The sequence below is a fragment of the Podarcis muralis genome, chromosome 15, assembly GCF_964188315.1.
Source record: "Podarcis muralis chromosome 15, rPodMur119.hap1.1, whole genome shotgun sequence".
Taxonomy (NCBI): domain Eukaryota; kingdom Metazoa; phylum Chordata; class Lepidosauria; order Squamata; family Lacertidae; genus Podarcis; species Podarcis muralis.
In genome coordinates, this window is record NC_135669.1 from 24956560 (window position 1) to 24972127 (window position 15568).

At 44.1% G+C, this 15568-nt stretch overlaps 1 protein-coding gene across 1 annotated transcript in view; it reads left to right on the forward strand.

Moving 5' to 3' along the window:
* The first annotated feature begins 47 nt into the window (after positions 1-47).
* NCAPD3 (non-SMC condensin II complex subunit D3) overlaps positions 48-15568 on the forward strand; it is a 42430-nt gene continuing 26909 nt past the window's right edge. The window contains exons 1-13 of the mRNA XM_077919625.1: positions 48-198; positions 4065-4219; positions 5469-5631; positions 6495-6670; positions 7382-7555; positions 8607-8668; positions 9140-9227; positions 10482-10615; positions 11470-11542; positions 12171-12296; positions 12450-12702; positions 13192-13254; positions 14322-14405. Coding sequence (XP_077775751.1) covers positions 138-198; positions 4065-4219; positions 5469-5631; positions 6495-6670; positions 7382-7555; positions 8607-8668; positions 9140-9227; positions 10482-10615; positions 11470-11542; positions 12171-12296; positions 12450-12702; positions 13192-13254; positions 14322-14405 — 1612 coding nt within the window. The 5' untranslated portion in view covers positions 48-137. The remainder of the gene's footprint in view (positions 199-4064; positions 4220-5468; positions 5632-6494; positions 6671-7381; positions 7556-8606; positions 8669-9139; positions 9228-10481; positions 10616-11469; positions 11543-12170; positions 12297-12449; positions 12703-13191; positions 13255-14321; positions 14406-15568) is intronic.

The following is a 15568-nucleotide window of genomic DNA, read 5'->3' on the forward strand; positions in this document are numbered from 1 at the left end:
GGCCAGCGCCCGCCCCACTCCCTCGCTCCTCGGGGCGGCGGTGATTGGCTAACGGGGAGGGCAGGCGGTGATTGGACGGTTCGAAGGCAGCGGCGGGGGTTTACGCTGGAGTCGCTTCGACGGAAGCGGCGGAAGCGATGGCGGCGGAGAGGCTGCTCTGCGCTTTGGAGCGGTGGGGCCTCCGTGATGTTAGCCAGGGTGAGTGCGGCGGCGTTGGGATATCGGGCGGGGTTGGGATAGCGACCTCGAACCCTTCATTGGTTGTGAGAGAGAGGCAGGACCGCTGGGTCCTTTCTATATACAGCAAACATATATAATGGACCCATCAAACCTCGCCCTCCAACACTGTTTAACTTTTTCACGCCGGCAGAAAACCTTTCTGCTCTGCCGCGCCTATGCAGCCAATTAAGAGCACATATTTCTACAATGGTTAATCTATACCTATTGTTAACTTGTTTTATGTGGTTTTTACTCTCTGGTTTCATGTATTTTTGTAAGCTGCTTGGACTCTCTTTTTTAATGGTTTCTTTTAAATAATAAATATATACATACAAAGGGTGAGAGGCAGGACTTCTGGGTCCTTTTTATATGCACAGACACACACATATGTGCACTGTGGCAGAGGGGGAGAATCTGCTGTCAAACTCTCTGTCACAACCTTGGATTCCAGTAGAAATCAGGCATAGCTGTCTCCTAGCCGCCCAGCCTGCCAGCTTCTAGTGCACATAACTCAACTTTCAACTCTGGCTTTTGTTTTTCTAGCTACCTGTGAGTTGATGGAGGGCCACCCACCCATTTGGTGTCTGGCACGGTTTTGTTGAATGGTCACTTTAAAATGTGAAGGTTCATTATTGTTTCACAAGTTGTGTATGTCTTTAAGGGCCAGGGCAGATAACGAGACCCAGTCTTACAGCTGTGAAACATAGCAGGTGCTGCTGAGTTGTCTTAATCAAGCTGTGTCAGCAATTGAGTGTAGTATATAAGGGGCAGCACCTAGCTCTCCCATTACCCTGGGGGATGGGTTGGTGGTTGGGTCATGTTTGTTGTTGTTATCTTTAGTGTAAAAGGAGTTTTTGTTTTCTTATTAAAACCTTGTTAAAGTTATTTTTTAGTTCCTTGTATTGCATGGTCTCCCCAGCAAACTCTCTGCAGCGCTACTAAACTGCAATTAGCCAACAGGTTTACCATACCCATTGAGTCAATCACCCATCCTGAGAAAAGCCCCACCCGCCTTCCCACTATATACTGTATAAGGGTCTGATGACTTCTGTTTCAGTGTATCTGAAGAAGTGAGCATGTACATGAAAGCTTATACCAAGAACAAACTTAGTTGGTCTCTAAGGTGCTACTGGACTATATCTATCAACTGCCTTGGGCCAACACTGCTACCTACCTGAGCCTCTTCCTTTGTTACCTTAATGGCCCATACTTAAAGCTAGCCTTGCTGTTTCAGGAATTGAATCTGTGCTGAATCCAGGAATTGGAAGGGGCCTTGTGCATACAACCTACCCCCAACAAAATCACATCATTGGTGTGGGGGGGGGGTGCACAGAAAAAAGTATTCATATACTCAGGGAGTTTTGTGTGTGTTGCCCTGAGACCTTAGGATGAAGGGTGGGTAATAAATCATGATGGTGGTGATGATGATAATAATTCAAACCTACATACAATTATTGACAAAAAAAAAATTCCTTCCAGTAGCACCTTAAAGACCAACTAAGTTAGTTCTTGGTATGAGCTTTCATGTGCATGCACACTTCTTCAGATACACTGAAACAGAAGTTGCCAGATCCTTCTATATAGTGAGAAGGTGGGGAGGGGTATTACTCAGAAGGGTGGTGGGAATGGGTGATTGGCAGATAGCTGTGATGAGCCTGTTGACGACTCTTAACGACTGCAATAGGTCTTACAGGAAAAAGCAAGGGGTGAGAAGGTGAAAAATGGCTTTGTCATGTATAATGAGATAAGAATCCAATGTCTTTGTTCAGACCAGGTCTCTCCATGGTTTTAAGTTTGGTAATGAGTTGCAATTCAGCAGCTTCTCTTTCCAGTCTATTTCTGAAATTCCTTTGTAGTAAAACAGCTACTTTGAGATCTTGTATAGAATGTCCTGGGAGATTGAAGTGTTCTCCTACTGGTTTCTCTGTCTTGTGATTCTTGATGTCAGATTTGTGTCCGTTTATTCTTTGGCGTAAGGTTTGGCCTGTTTGTCCAATATAGAGAGCTGAAGGACACTGTTGGCATTTGATGGCATACACAATGTTAGACGATGAGCAATTAAATAGTCCCGAGATGGTATGTGTGATGTTGTTGGGGCCAGTAATGGTGTTGTCCGGGTGTATGTGGCAGCAAAGTTGGCATCTGGGTTTATTGCAGGCTCTGGTGCCAGTGTCCGTGTTAAGTCTGGTTGTAGTATTATTGTGGGTTAGGAGTTGTTTAAGATTGGTTGGCTGTCTGTAGGCAATGAAAGGTCTTCCTCCCAGAGCTTGAGAAAGAGAACTGATACCCAGAGAGAACTTGCTGCAAGACAGACCCAAAAAAGAAAATAACAGAACACCTCTAGTCATCACATACAGCTCCCAAGCTAAAACAGTACAACGCATCATCAGAGATCTACAACCTCTCCTGGACAATGACAGTTCTCTAAGTATAAAATGGGAATTCCAAATAAAGCAAGAAAGCAAGTATCTTGTTCTAATCTAGACAATAATCGTTTGCTTCTACAGTGTAGCTTTCATTAAATCTCAAAGGGGGAAAATTTTAACGCTCCCTAGACAATCTATTCCATAACATAAGCTTGGAATTGTCTGTGCTCTGTTAACAGCAAGAGGTATGTGAACTGCAGAACTCTACCTCTGCTCCGATTAAGGAATTTTTGGTGTGATTTGACCTGTTTCAATTGCAGTGGAGTGTTGATGAGTCATTGTGTTTCTCTGCAAATGTCTTGACAACCACCCAACAAGCATAAGGACCTCATTTCTGTTTCTGTAAATCAAAATCCCCTGATCTTGTCAGGGACTTTTGGATCCTCTGTAGGCTCACAGTTCTCACTGTGAAACAATAATGAGTGCAATTAGGTGATGCTGATATGGCAAATAGCTCTCAAAGGAGCAATCCTTGCTTTGTTGAAGCCACCACTGAATGAAATGCAAGTTGAGCTACATCCTGAAATTACAAACTACAGTATTTTAACATTTGGGGTGGAAGCATCACATAGGGTGCCAAGTTACGCACTCTTTTAAATGTAGGTGGCTTCAAGAGGCCCTAAAATACTGAAGGGAAACTGAACCGAACCTGGCCATTGGCTCCTATCCTTGTAATAAGGATGTTGAATGAATTGAAATCTTAAAAAGCGTGAGGATTATTGTGCCCCAGCACTGGTAATTTTTTTAATGAAACATGTTTCGATGTTTGCCCTGGAACTGCAGAAGCTGATGTGCCATAATTAGTTTTAATAAAAGGTTCTAATTTATGCTTCAATCCCCTGTTCACCACCTCAAATAAAAAGATAATGACATAGTAATGCCTGATGTTTTATTCCTGAACCTCCCAGCAAGTCAGTTGTTTGGGGGGGTTTTCCTCCTCAGAAGGGAAATTATTTTAAAAACTTCTTTCTTGATGCCTTGCATTGTGACTATAAAAAATGCATCGCGTGAATTAATATAGGGTATTATTTTCTATTTCATTCTCCACCCTTTTGCCCATACTAATCTTTCTTTTTTCTCTTTCTTTTTGTACCAGTATGTTTGATGTTGTTTGTCTTTTGTCTCCATTTTAAAATTAATAGTGTCTTAAAAAAAAATCTAAATCTTCAGGAGGTTGTCATATTTTATGCCTATGTTCAGCTGTGTTAGAGTTTGCATGCTGTTTTGGGCTATCTGCCTTACTTAGTTTTACACTGTTCAAGCTGTCAGGTCTTCCCCCAAAGCTTCCTTGGATTCTAGTGAAGTAATGTGATTCCATTTTATTATGTTGTAAGATGGTCACTGCATTTTGTAATTGAGGGAAAGCTTTCTGGTCTGAAAACATCTTTATACATTCTAATAAACCTTTTTCCTCCCCAGCCTGGGTTGACACAACCTGGGAGCTAGATTTCACAGAGACTGAGCCTTTGGATTCTGAACTAGAGGCTGTGATAACGGACAATGGTTTGGATGCCTTTTCCCAACTCTACACGGCTCTCTACCCCTTTGCTGCAGATGACCAGGAAACCACAGAAGTAAGAAGCATGTTTGTGATGTTAGCAAAGATTGGCTTGTTTTGTTCTAATTCACTGGTGGAGGTTTTAATCCAGCATTTCCCTATTTGGCGCCCTTCAGATGTTTTGGATTGCAACTCCCAACTGCCCCAGTCAGCATGGCCCGATTGTCAGGAATGATGGGAATTGTAGTCCAAAGTGTTTGGTGGGCACCAGGATGGGGATAGGTTTGCAAAAGATTGGCAGTTAGAGCTCTGGCAGGATAGATAACAGTTCCTGCCTCCATGAAGCCTGTTGCTTGACCGTGTACAGCCTGATCCTTATTCACCTAAGCCCTTTGGAACCAGCAGAGTTAAACCAGCACTCCTAATTATATAGAATTGCAACTTTCAAGCATTCCTAATTTCATAGAATCCCACCCTTCCATGTGATCGTCATCTGTAACATGCCCTATGTGATCCCCAAGGATTATAGCGATTCCATCAGGTGTGGGAGAGAGATTTTGCAGGACTACAACTCCCATCAGCCCTAACTAGATTGTCAATGGTGAGGGATGATGATGGGAGTTGTAGTCCATCAACATTTGGAGGGCCACGGGCTCCTCGCCTGGTATAGGTGGTGATTATTTCAAGCCAGTGTTTTTTAACCAATTTCTGGGGAACTTTGGAAATCTTAGGAAGGTTAATGGGTTTCCTTGATGAGAAGACCAATGACTGGGATTATCTGAGACGGAGCCTGCAAACCACTGCCACTATGGTTGCTCTCTGGGAATGTGCAGACGCAGACAAGTATTGGGAGTTTTCTAGAACAGTGTTTCCCAACCTTGGGCCTCCAGCTGTTTTTGAACTACAATTCCCATCATCCCTGACCACTGGTCTTGCTAGCTAGGGATGATGGGAGTTGTAGTCCAAAAACAGCTGGAGGCCCAAGGTTGGGAAACACTGTTCTAGGACATGCTCTCAAGCGTCATGTCACGATGATGAGGCCTGATGGGCCTAGGCGGTGAGCTCAGCATGCACTGTCATGTCCCAGAATCTTCTGTGGCATGCAGGAATTCCTCAGTAGGCCAGGAGATGTGGAAAACCTTCCTTGAAGGTCAAAAGCATGGCAACCCCTGCTCTGAACCAATCGTGCAGCTGGGAAAGTTGAACCAGTAACACTTTCTCCCTTGAAACTCAGAACATGCAGTGGGCTCCCATGTGGATATTTGATGTCATGATATGGCAGGTGTTGTGTTTCTTCTTGTCAGATTTTTTCCCTTTTGTTTCAGAGTGCCTGGACCCTGTTTGTGGAGAACAATATCTGCCACAATGCCTTTGTCGCCGTTTTGTATCACTTTGTGCAAGAGGCCCAGAGTAAAAAGGCCAATTTACATCAGCGGTTGTATGCTCTTCATGCTGCTGGATTATACTTCTTATTGGTTGAAATTCCAGGTAAGCAGGAGAGATGCTTGGATAACACTTTTGCCAGTCCTTTGCACAGTCGCCCTGCATGTTTGTAACTGGATATAAGCTTGATGGGTATCAATGAGGCTATGCTAAATCAGGCCAGTAAATAAGCAATCTCCTGGCTGCCCATGGTGACAGAGAATTAATTCCAGGCAATCAGATTTTCCACCCTTAATGGACCAAAAACAATTGAGCTCAGAAAAAGGGGGAGGAGGCTGGCCAGTGAAGCTGGGGATGAAGGTGCAAAGGTTGCTTATAACAAAAGTCCAGTAAGTTTGTGGCCAAATGAAGATTTGAAATGGATGCTTCCCATTGAGGGTTTTAATCTGGGCCTGCCCCACTGTTAGGCAGTGTGAGGGGGTCTGTCTTAACTCAGAGCTTTGGGGATCCTGCTAAAAGACAGCAAGTCATCCATTTTGTTTTCATTATTATCATTTATTAACTTTATATCCCACCCTTCCTTCCAAGGGAGCCTAGGGTAGCAAGCACACAAGCGATAAAACACCTAGAAGCAATTCCAATGCAGATACAGACCTGGAAAAATCTCTACGTAAAAGGCTTCTTGAAAGAGGAATGTATTCAGTGACTACTGAAAAGACAGCAGAGATGGTGTCTATCTAATATTTAGTGGGGCGGTGGGGATTAGTATACTTTCATTCATAGGGCAGAGTCATATTTGGATTTTCTGCTTCTGATAAGTTAGCCAACATGCTGTGTTAGAGCTGCAAAATGCTCCTTCTCCCTTTTGCCTTGCTTAGTTCTATGCTGCTTATGTTGGTTGATGTGCCGGTATAGAAATGCTGTTTCCTTAAAGTACAGGCTTTTGTCCACCTTTCCTTTTTGGACAGGTAGCATAGTTAACCGGGTGTTCCATCCAGTGATGTTTGAAAAATGCTTCCAGACTCTGTCTAAATGCTGGCCCCATGACTCAGACATGTCCAGGAAAAGGAAAAAAGACCATCTTAAAAGCTGTAAGGGTGATCGGAAGAAGAGGGGAAAGCCACTGAGAGACGAAAACACAATGGTAAGAAGGAAATTACCCATTTAATTCTATTAAAAAAACTTCCCACCTCCAAAGAGAAGTGATTCATCTAGCCAGAGGTAGCCATTCTGTATTGTTGAACGTTACTCCAAGCTTCAGAGACAAGTCTGAAAGTGTTAAGTGTGTCTTTCTACACAAACAGGCACCCTTGTTGACTGTCAGCAACTGTAATAAAATGGTCACCACACATCAGTTAAGGCTTCACCATTATAGCAAACACAAATGCATACAAAAACTCAGAGAAAAGTAATGCTCGAATGTGCGATCCCTCATTTTCTACAACTTTTGGAAGCCAGTTTCCTTCTGGGTTGAATGGTGAGCAGACTCTTTATGTTGCTTTAAAATTTGGTAGCTTGCTAGAGCAGGCATGGCCAACTGGTATAAAATGTATTAATGCCAGTTGTCTAAATGTGCAAGCCTTTTCAGCTAAGCATGTCTTCTATGGAAGGAATCTTACGGTTCCCTAGATGATTTGCTCCCAAACGTGCTACAGTTCTTTGGGTGGCTTACAGGTACATTTGTCTCCTTCACCTCTCGGGCGTCTGTTTTTTTTGCTCTGCTTAGTGGTCAGTCCTTTTGGTGTGTGTTCAAATTTGATGTGGGCCAGTTCAGATTTATTAGGAGTGGACTTGCAGGCTGCCAGTGGAGCACCTTTGCTCTTTCAAATCCTTGTCCTATTTCTTGCCATTCTAGATAGATGAGAACTTTGAAGAAGACGACAACGAGCAGGAAGAAGAGATTTACTTTTCTGCACAGGAGCTGCTTCAGATCCGGGAGGCCCTCTTCCTTCTCTTGAAGAACCTCCTGAGGCTTCTCTCTAAGTTTTCCCTGAAAGAGAGGTCACAGTGTGTGCAGACTTGTGTTCAGGTGACTGGAACTGTTGGGATCAAAACAACGTTGTGTAGCATCTGCCTTCTCTACCCTAGTGCCCCACAGATGTTTTGGACTACAGCTCCCAGAACATATGGCGAGCACCAAGTTTGGTTAGCCAGATACAGATCCATCTGCTGCAAGGTGTTAGTTGCTGGCTTGGCTGGCTTTTCAAAAAGATTAATCAGATTTGCAGAGGATAAATCCACTTGTTTAATACATTCTTACACCATCTTTTTCCCCAAGAAGGCCCCCGGTTTCAGAGGCTCAACAAATGGCTACCAAGTCTCAAGGTGGTGTACATTGTTCTCCCCTCTCCATCTTATCATTAAAAGAACCCTGTGAGGTAGTTTAACCTGAGCATCTGGCTTGCCCAAGGTGACCCAGTGAGCTTCATATCTAGTGGGGATTTGAACTGTGGTTTCCCAGGTTATAGTCCAGCACTCTAACCACTACTGTACACCACACTGGATTTCCAACTACATCCCTCCTGGCAATAATGTCTATATGAAACCTCTGTGTTCAGAGCCTCTATCCCTCTAAAAAGCAGGTGCCAGGGACAGAAATCAAGAGGAGGATACTGGCTTTCATACCATGCTTTGGGAGCTTCCCAGAGGCATCTTCTGGCCAGTTTTTCAGGGTGTCATCTCAAATATTTATAGTTACAATGTAAGTGATACATGGGGCTCTGAGCAATCGCCTGGCCTTCCATGATCCTCTGTTAGAATGATTTGTGGTTATTTGCTCACTATGCTCTGGATCCTGCAGCTGGTGCACTTTTAAATTATGGGACACATGGAGCATGCAAAAGGATTGGAAGGCCAGGATATTCTTTGTGGGCCTCATGTTCCATGTTTTATGCCTGTGCCTGTTCGGTCTGTATTCCCTTGCCCTGCAACAGTCAACCATTGCCCATTTTTTATATGAATTCCAGCCTCCTATTGGCTCCAGTGGATTGAATAGGCTTACCCTTGGGTTGGAAGGCAGCTTAGTCAAGACTATTCTCCCTACCACTTGATTTAACTCTTAGCTTTGACTTCTCTTGTAGATATTTGTTATGCTGATGAGTTTCGAGCCCTGCGTGCATGGATTTGAGCCTTCAGAGAGGATGTGAGTTATTTCTATTAAGTCTTAATATCATACAGTGGTACCTCGGGTTACATACGCTTCAGGTTACATACGCTTCAGGTTACAGACTCTGCTAACCCAGAAATATTACCTCGGGTTAAGAACTTTGCTTCAGGATGAGAACAGAAATCGTGCAGCGGCAGTGGGAGGCCCCATTAGCTAAAGTGGTGCTTCACGTTAAGAACAGTTTCAGGTTAAGAACAGACCTCCAGAACAAATTAAGTACTTAACCCGAGGTACCACTGTACTTTAAAGAATGTGAGGGGATCTTTTAAATATTAAACTCTCCCGCACCCCAGCCACAGTTAAGCCACATGTTATTTCCTATTTGTAATCAAGAATTGGGGAATTGTAATTACAAGTGTTTGGTTTAGGACTTTTTAGCCTGCACATAAAATGGATCCAGCAGTGAGCTTTAAATGTTTGTTTTTTGGTGTGTGTGTTTTTGTACAGGACTATCAGCCAAGCCAAGTATGTCCCAGAACTTGCCTGCTTTGGCTTACGGCTGTTGTGCTCTCCACTTCACGGTGTAGAAGATAAGGTAAAAATGACTTACATGCATGTTGATGTGTCTCCTCTCTGTCTGTAATTCTTAGCATGTGCAAAGGCTCCCATTAGTCAAAGCCCACATTAGAACTTTGTCTTTATTAGGCTAACCAAAATGTTTCAAAATGATGTGCAAGCTTATAGGTTTTTCGGAAGTCTTCATCAAGCTAGAATGGCAAACCACCTTGTTCATCAGATATTTAGGGGCCTTTTTAAAGGGACTTGTAAAACACTGGTAGACAGGACTATGCAAAATCCAGCAGAGATTCATAGAGGTTTGGTTCTCCCAATCCCCCACTGTCCTGTTCTGGATGCTTCCCTCCCCTTCAGAGGCTCAGTGCTTACTCTATACAGTGCTGTGGCAACCAGGGGTCCACATATGGCCATTTTTCTTTTTTGAAACCAACTGATCTGAGTCAGTGAGCCTTGCTTCACTTCTGGAGAGAGACATTATTTTTTTCCTCATTTATAAAGACAAACCAATGGGACCTGCAGCAGAATGTGTGCCCTCTTTGGTTTGGCTGCTAGAGGGAGCTTTAACACTGTTGTATAAAACTGACGTGTGCCGTTTTACCACAAAGTAGGGCAGAGCAAGTTTTGCAGAGGCATTTTCACACCATTTTGTACTGAGCTAAGACAAATTTTCTGCGGGCTCTATACACTTGCTTCCTCAAAAGGCTTTGCCCCTTGTGTTTTTCTTTAATGGAGGACATCTGCACAACACATTCTTTCCATAGTTTATTATTATTATTATTATTATTTACTTGAGAGTGCTGCTTGCTCAACTAAGGCACAGTGCATTAAAAGGGAGCTCACGTAAATAAATGTGATGCACACTTCTCATTCATCTGGCCAGGTAAGAAGAGTAGGAGGTGTGGTGTAGAAGCTTCAATTTGCCATAGAGGGCATGCTAATAGAGTATGTAGTCTGCCCTCTATTTCAATCAGCAGCAACACTTCGATCAAAGGTAGACTTTCCATTTTTCCACTCCTGTGTGCATAACAGGGTGTTGGGGAATAATTATTTTAGCAATCCAATATTAACTGGACCTATGCTAAAAGCCTACTGAAGTTCCCTCACCAGAGGAGTAAGGTAGTGTGTGAGAGAGAGACTGGCTCTAGTTTCTTCACATAAAGATGCACATGCTGTAAAAGGGGAGTAGTGGTGTTAGGTGCGGGGAAACTGATGACATGGATAACTCTTCCTGGCTCCCACCCACTCACTCACCTGTCTTCTGTTCCTTTTCTAGGTTCTTCGCCTTGTGTTCCACCGTCTGCTCGCTGTCATCCTCATGCAGCCAGAGAGAGGTGCCTCCAGTGGCTCATCAGCCACTATTCCATCTCAGGCTGTTGGCACTAGGAACCTAGCCATCGGATTCATCAGGTGAAGCTCTGTCGCTTGGTGTTTGTGCTTTTGCATCTAAGCAGGACAGCATTAAACCATCCTCAACTCTTTGTGGGTGGCTTTATCATTCTGTAGTTCAGGTTCGTGGTCTGAATGCTTGAGATAGCCTTAAGAAGTGAACAAATTTATCCATATGCAGCCTTTATGCACTTATTAACTCTCCAGAGCTGTGAGGACCGGAAATGTAAAAATAAGAGTTGCTGTTGTTTCACATACTATGATCTGGGAACAGCATGTTGCTTCATTACTAAAGCTAAGCAGGTATATGGAACTAGTTGGCAATCTGGGTGGGAGACTACTGGGTGCCTTGTATATTGGGGGGTGTATTTTTAAGTAGAATATAAATATGTAAAATAATGTTACATGGAACCTGCTACAATCACATGGATGCTCACTGAACTGATCTCTTGCCCGGAAGAAATTCCTACTTGCCACAGGTGACCAGACAAGAGGCCTTTTACAAGCCTGCTATGAGGGGGCAGATCCAAGTATAGGTATCTGCTCCTCCATGACGCTCAATATCTTTTGCCCTACCAACTTCATAGTGAGAGAACCTTGTATTTGCTGCCCTTACTTTTGGAGGAAGGGCAGGATAGAAATACCATAAATGTACAAACAGGGGCACATAATTTCATGGGGTTTCCTTCTCTTAAGGCAGATAAAGCGCCAAAGCTCAAGGTCAGAAGTTCATGTCCCATGATCTCCATGGGATGGGAAGATCTGGGTAGCCCATCACAGTAGACGGTATTGAGCTAGATGGATCAGTGGTGTATCTTGGCCAGGCGCCCAGAGCTTCTTGCCATGTCGTGTCTGACTCTTCCATTTTTGTGCAGCTCTCTGATCGAGGAACTGAAAGAAGTTGCCTACCCTGTGCTGCGAATCTTACTGCAGCATATTTGTGTCAAGGTGGGTTATAATCTTTACTCTCCTGTCCAGCAGCATAGCATGCCTCACTTCTGAAAAAAGGAGGTATCGTTTTCTTAAAGACAGCTGTGTAGTGGCAGCAGCTGGTGACCAAGCTGCTTTCATGGACTGGCCTCCTGAGAACTTTATTTGGACTGGATTCAATCCAAGGTTTGCCTGTTTCCTCTCCCCAACTTTAGAACGACCATCTTGTTGGTGCTGTTTTTAGCAACATATAGAGGACCATGTGGTTTTTTGTAACGCTGGAGCTAAACGGTTTTAAAACCAAACAAGCCAGGAATCGCATCTTGAAGTAATCTATTAAAGACATTTACAGTAACTGAATTTCATAATTTGTTTCAGCAGGCCTTTATGATGCAACACAACTCTATGCTGTCATTCAATACATCACATTGCATTCCTTAGGATTCCCCCGGCCTCTCTATCTGGCAGCCTAAGGCCAGTCCCTTGGTTTAATTGGTTGTCAAGCCAGGAATCTCACTTGCACTGGGTCTCATCCAAGGGCTATCTGTTGCCAATCTCTCTACCCTGCTCCAGAAGTTGCAGCAATTGTGATGGATCACCTGACTTCACTTAGCCTTGACAATTTCCTTTATTCCATTTGTTCCAGGTTCCTGATAAGTCTGAATACCGAACATACGCAGCATTGGCTGTGACGCAACTGCTATACAAATTCCCTTGTGCAGAGCATGCAGACTTCATAGCTTGGCTGTATAAATTTTCACTCAATGACAAGGTGAGGGCAGTGGTGGTTTGAACACTGGCCCTTTAGGGAGCCAGCAACATCCCTGACATGCTGCGAGCGATAAACTGAACACCCATCTAGCCTGTGACTAGTGGTGCCCTGCTTTCTAAGCTACATGGCATCTTGGGGTTCTTCTTCCAACAGGCCTCCTACAGAGTATTTGCTCTTGATGTGGCCTTGGCCCTGTTGGACCTTCCAGAGCGGGAGCAGGACATCACCTTGTCTGAGGAGCAGCAGGCATTTCTGAAACACAAATTCCTAATGCAGACCATGGTCCTCGGGCGGTGCGTGGACAAAGCCCCAACTGTCCGCAGCAAAGCACTTTCAAGCTTTGCTCAGTGTTTCGAAGCAAAATCCACACTAAACAGAGAGAACATCCAGGAGCTGATGCAGGGCAGTAAGTATAGTGGGGGAAGTGAGCGCTGATCATCAACAGGCTTCATGATGTTTCGGACAGAATGTGGGACGTTAGACTAACAGGGTCCAAGATTCAAATCCCTGCTTTGTCCTGAAGTGCACTGATGACCTGGGAGCAGTCAGTATCTCTGAACCTATTCTACCTCACAGGGTTGTTGAGAGGATTGAGAAGTGTGATAACCCCGTGTGCACAGCTCTGAGTTCATTGGAAGAAGGAACTGCCAACTAAGATTCTTCAATGCAGCAAGAGAGAACTGGCACACTGGGTTTCCTTTCTTGTGTTGACTCGCTTCAGTTGATTGTAGAGCTAAGGTCCAGAGCTGGGCATGATCTAGCTCAGAGGCTGCTAGTTGTCAACCCCTCCTCTACTTCGTGTGAGCTATCTTCAGACAGTGTGTGTGTGTATATAAAAAGCCTTCTTTGGCTGCCAAATTGCATTTAATCTTCTTCCTTTTACTTGCCCCCACAGCTGCTAGTTCTACAGTACAGGATTCAAACATGCCTGCAAAGACATTCGTAACCAACACAGAAGGTGAGCCAAGCCACCAGATACTGGTAGCCCTTTCAAAATTGCCATGCCTGTTCTTGTAATGTACCAGAGGAACTTGGAATAAATGCTTGAACCTGTTAGGAATGACTCCTGGTGGAGAGAAAGGAGGATAGCTGAAAGACTGCCATGTCTCATACAAGCCTGCCCAGATCTTCAGAAGAGTTCTCTCTGTTTCTATCAATGCCAGAAATCCATTCAGCAGGAATCAAAGAGAGGTCTGTCAGAAACTCTTTGCTCAGGGAACCTTCTCCGTTCCCCTTAATACCAACAAGCAGCTCGCTTGATCAACTGGTTGTTTATAGCCAGTGTTCAACTGTGTTGAATTTATTGATGTCTTGTTGTACCCACTCTGTTCTCACGTTGTCTTTGTTGATTTTGGATTTTACTTTTAATGCTGCTAGCAGCCCATTGGGTAGAAAGGCAGGACACAGATTAAACAAACAAAGAAACCTAACTCTTAATTATGGGAATGTGCCTTGGCTAAGGCTATAATCCTAAGGCTACAGTCTCACCAATTGGTCACCTTTGGAGTTGACATCCCAGACAGGTGGGTGAGATGTTTAGTAAGACCCTTCTTTTTGTCCCTAATCACTTGCCCACCAGCTGTCTAAGACATAAGAGTCCTGCTGGATCAGACCTGAGGCCCGGCTAGTCCAGTATCCTGATCTCCCAGTTGCTAATCAGATGCCCATGGGGGACCCTATGAGCAGGGCATGAGCATGACAGCACCTGCTCCCACTCTGCCCAGTAACTGGAATCCAGAGGTTTATTGCCTCTGATACAGGATGAATGTACCATGGAGTTATTTGGGAAAAAAGTAGCAGACAAGACAATGAATGATAATCCACATCTTTATTATTTTCTCCTTCCAAGCTGCCTTCCTTGAATTGCTGGGTCATTATGACATCACAGTGTCAGAGTGACATCACAAATCTTTCTTGGTAGTCTGATCTCTGGGCAACTCTTTGGTTATGGGTAAATGGATCCTGATACACTTAGGTGTAGTTTCTGTTCAGTAACCATTATTATTGTTGTTATTATTATTAAAGCTTCGTCCAGCCATTGTCTGAAGACTTTCCCAACATTCAAAACTTTAGAGGTGACCGAAGAGCGCAACACTACTGAGTGTGATGGTATGCTGGACCCATTCTTGGGTTTTCCTTTTTAAAATTCACTCACTTTTTCCTACTTGATCATCTTCAATATATTCAGGGTTGTTGTTTTTTAATTAAGAAAATAGTTACCTGTACAGAATATTGTCGGCTTTATTTACAGAAGAAGATCTCACACATTATATCATGGTTACATGTGGGGCAGATCTATGTAGGAATTGTGTGCGGCCCACATGGCAATTGTATGTGTGAATGAAGAGCCTTGGGAATTGTAGTCCTATGAAAAAGGTGGGAATTGTAGACCCTTTATTAAAATCATTCGCCCACGCTGGTTGGATGATGGGACACTTATGCTGCAAATCCTGCCCCTCCCCTCTTATTTTGGAGTGAGCCCCATTGAACTCAGTGGTACATAATTCTGTGTAGGCCTAGGATTGTGCTGATTAGCAGCTGAGCAAGGAAGAGATGAGAGAGAATCCTGACTGCTTGATTTTCGACTTTATGTGTGTGTGGTATGCGAGTTGTTGTAATGTTTGGTTATCTTTGAGAGGAGAGAGAGCTGGATGTGCATAGTGCCTCTTTTATCTCTCTTTATGCATATTGCCTTGGGCACTTCTGAGTTGAAAAGATGGCTTGACAGTATGTGTGTGAGGATAGCTAGCTAGCGCATGCCTGTATGAACTGGGAAGGTTCAGGTCTCTCCCCTTAGCCACAGATTTATTAAATGGCCTCGGGCAGGTCAGCATCTCTGTCCTGACCCTATTCGCTCCATGCTCCTCTTTTTACTATGGCAGTGATGATACTGGCCTACTTTTATGGCGCAGTGGAGCATCCTGAAGATAGAACTCAGTTCTCGGTCAATAGGAAATCGTGGTGGTGGTGGGAAACTTTGAAGGCCCCCCCCCCCAAAGAAGAAGCTTGTAAAGGGCAACTGAAGGAGGCTTTCAGAAGAGAAGACTCAAGGAAGATAGCTGAGAGAGAGGAGACAGGCCCACCTGCATAGAATGGTTTATGTGCTAGTCTGATGTGCATAGCAGTATGGCAAAGAACACAAGAGACGCCCTGCTGGGTCAGAATAAAGGCCCATCTTAATCTACCATCTTGTTTTTCCAAAGACTCTGCAATGAAATCCTCTAGGAGCCCAATTCACACGGACGGAAGGCAATAGCCCTTTCCCACTGTTA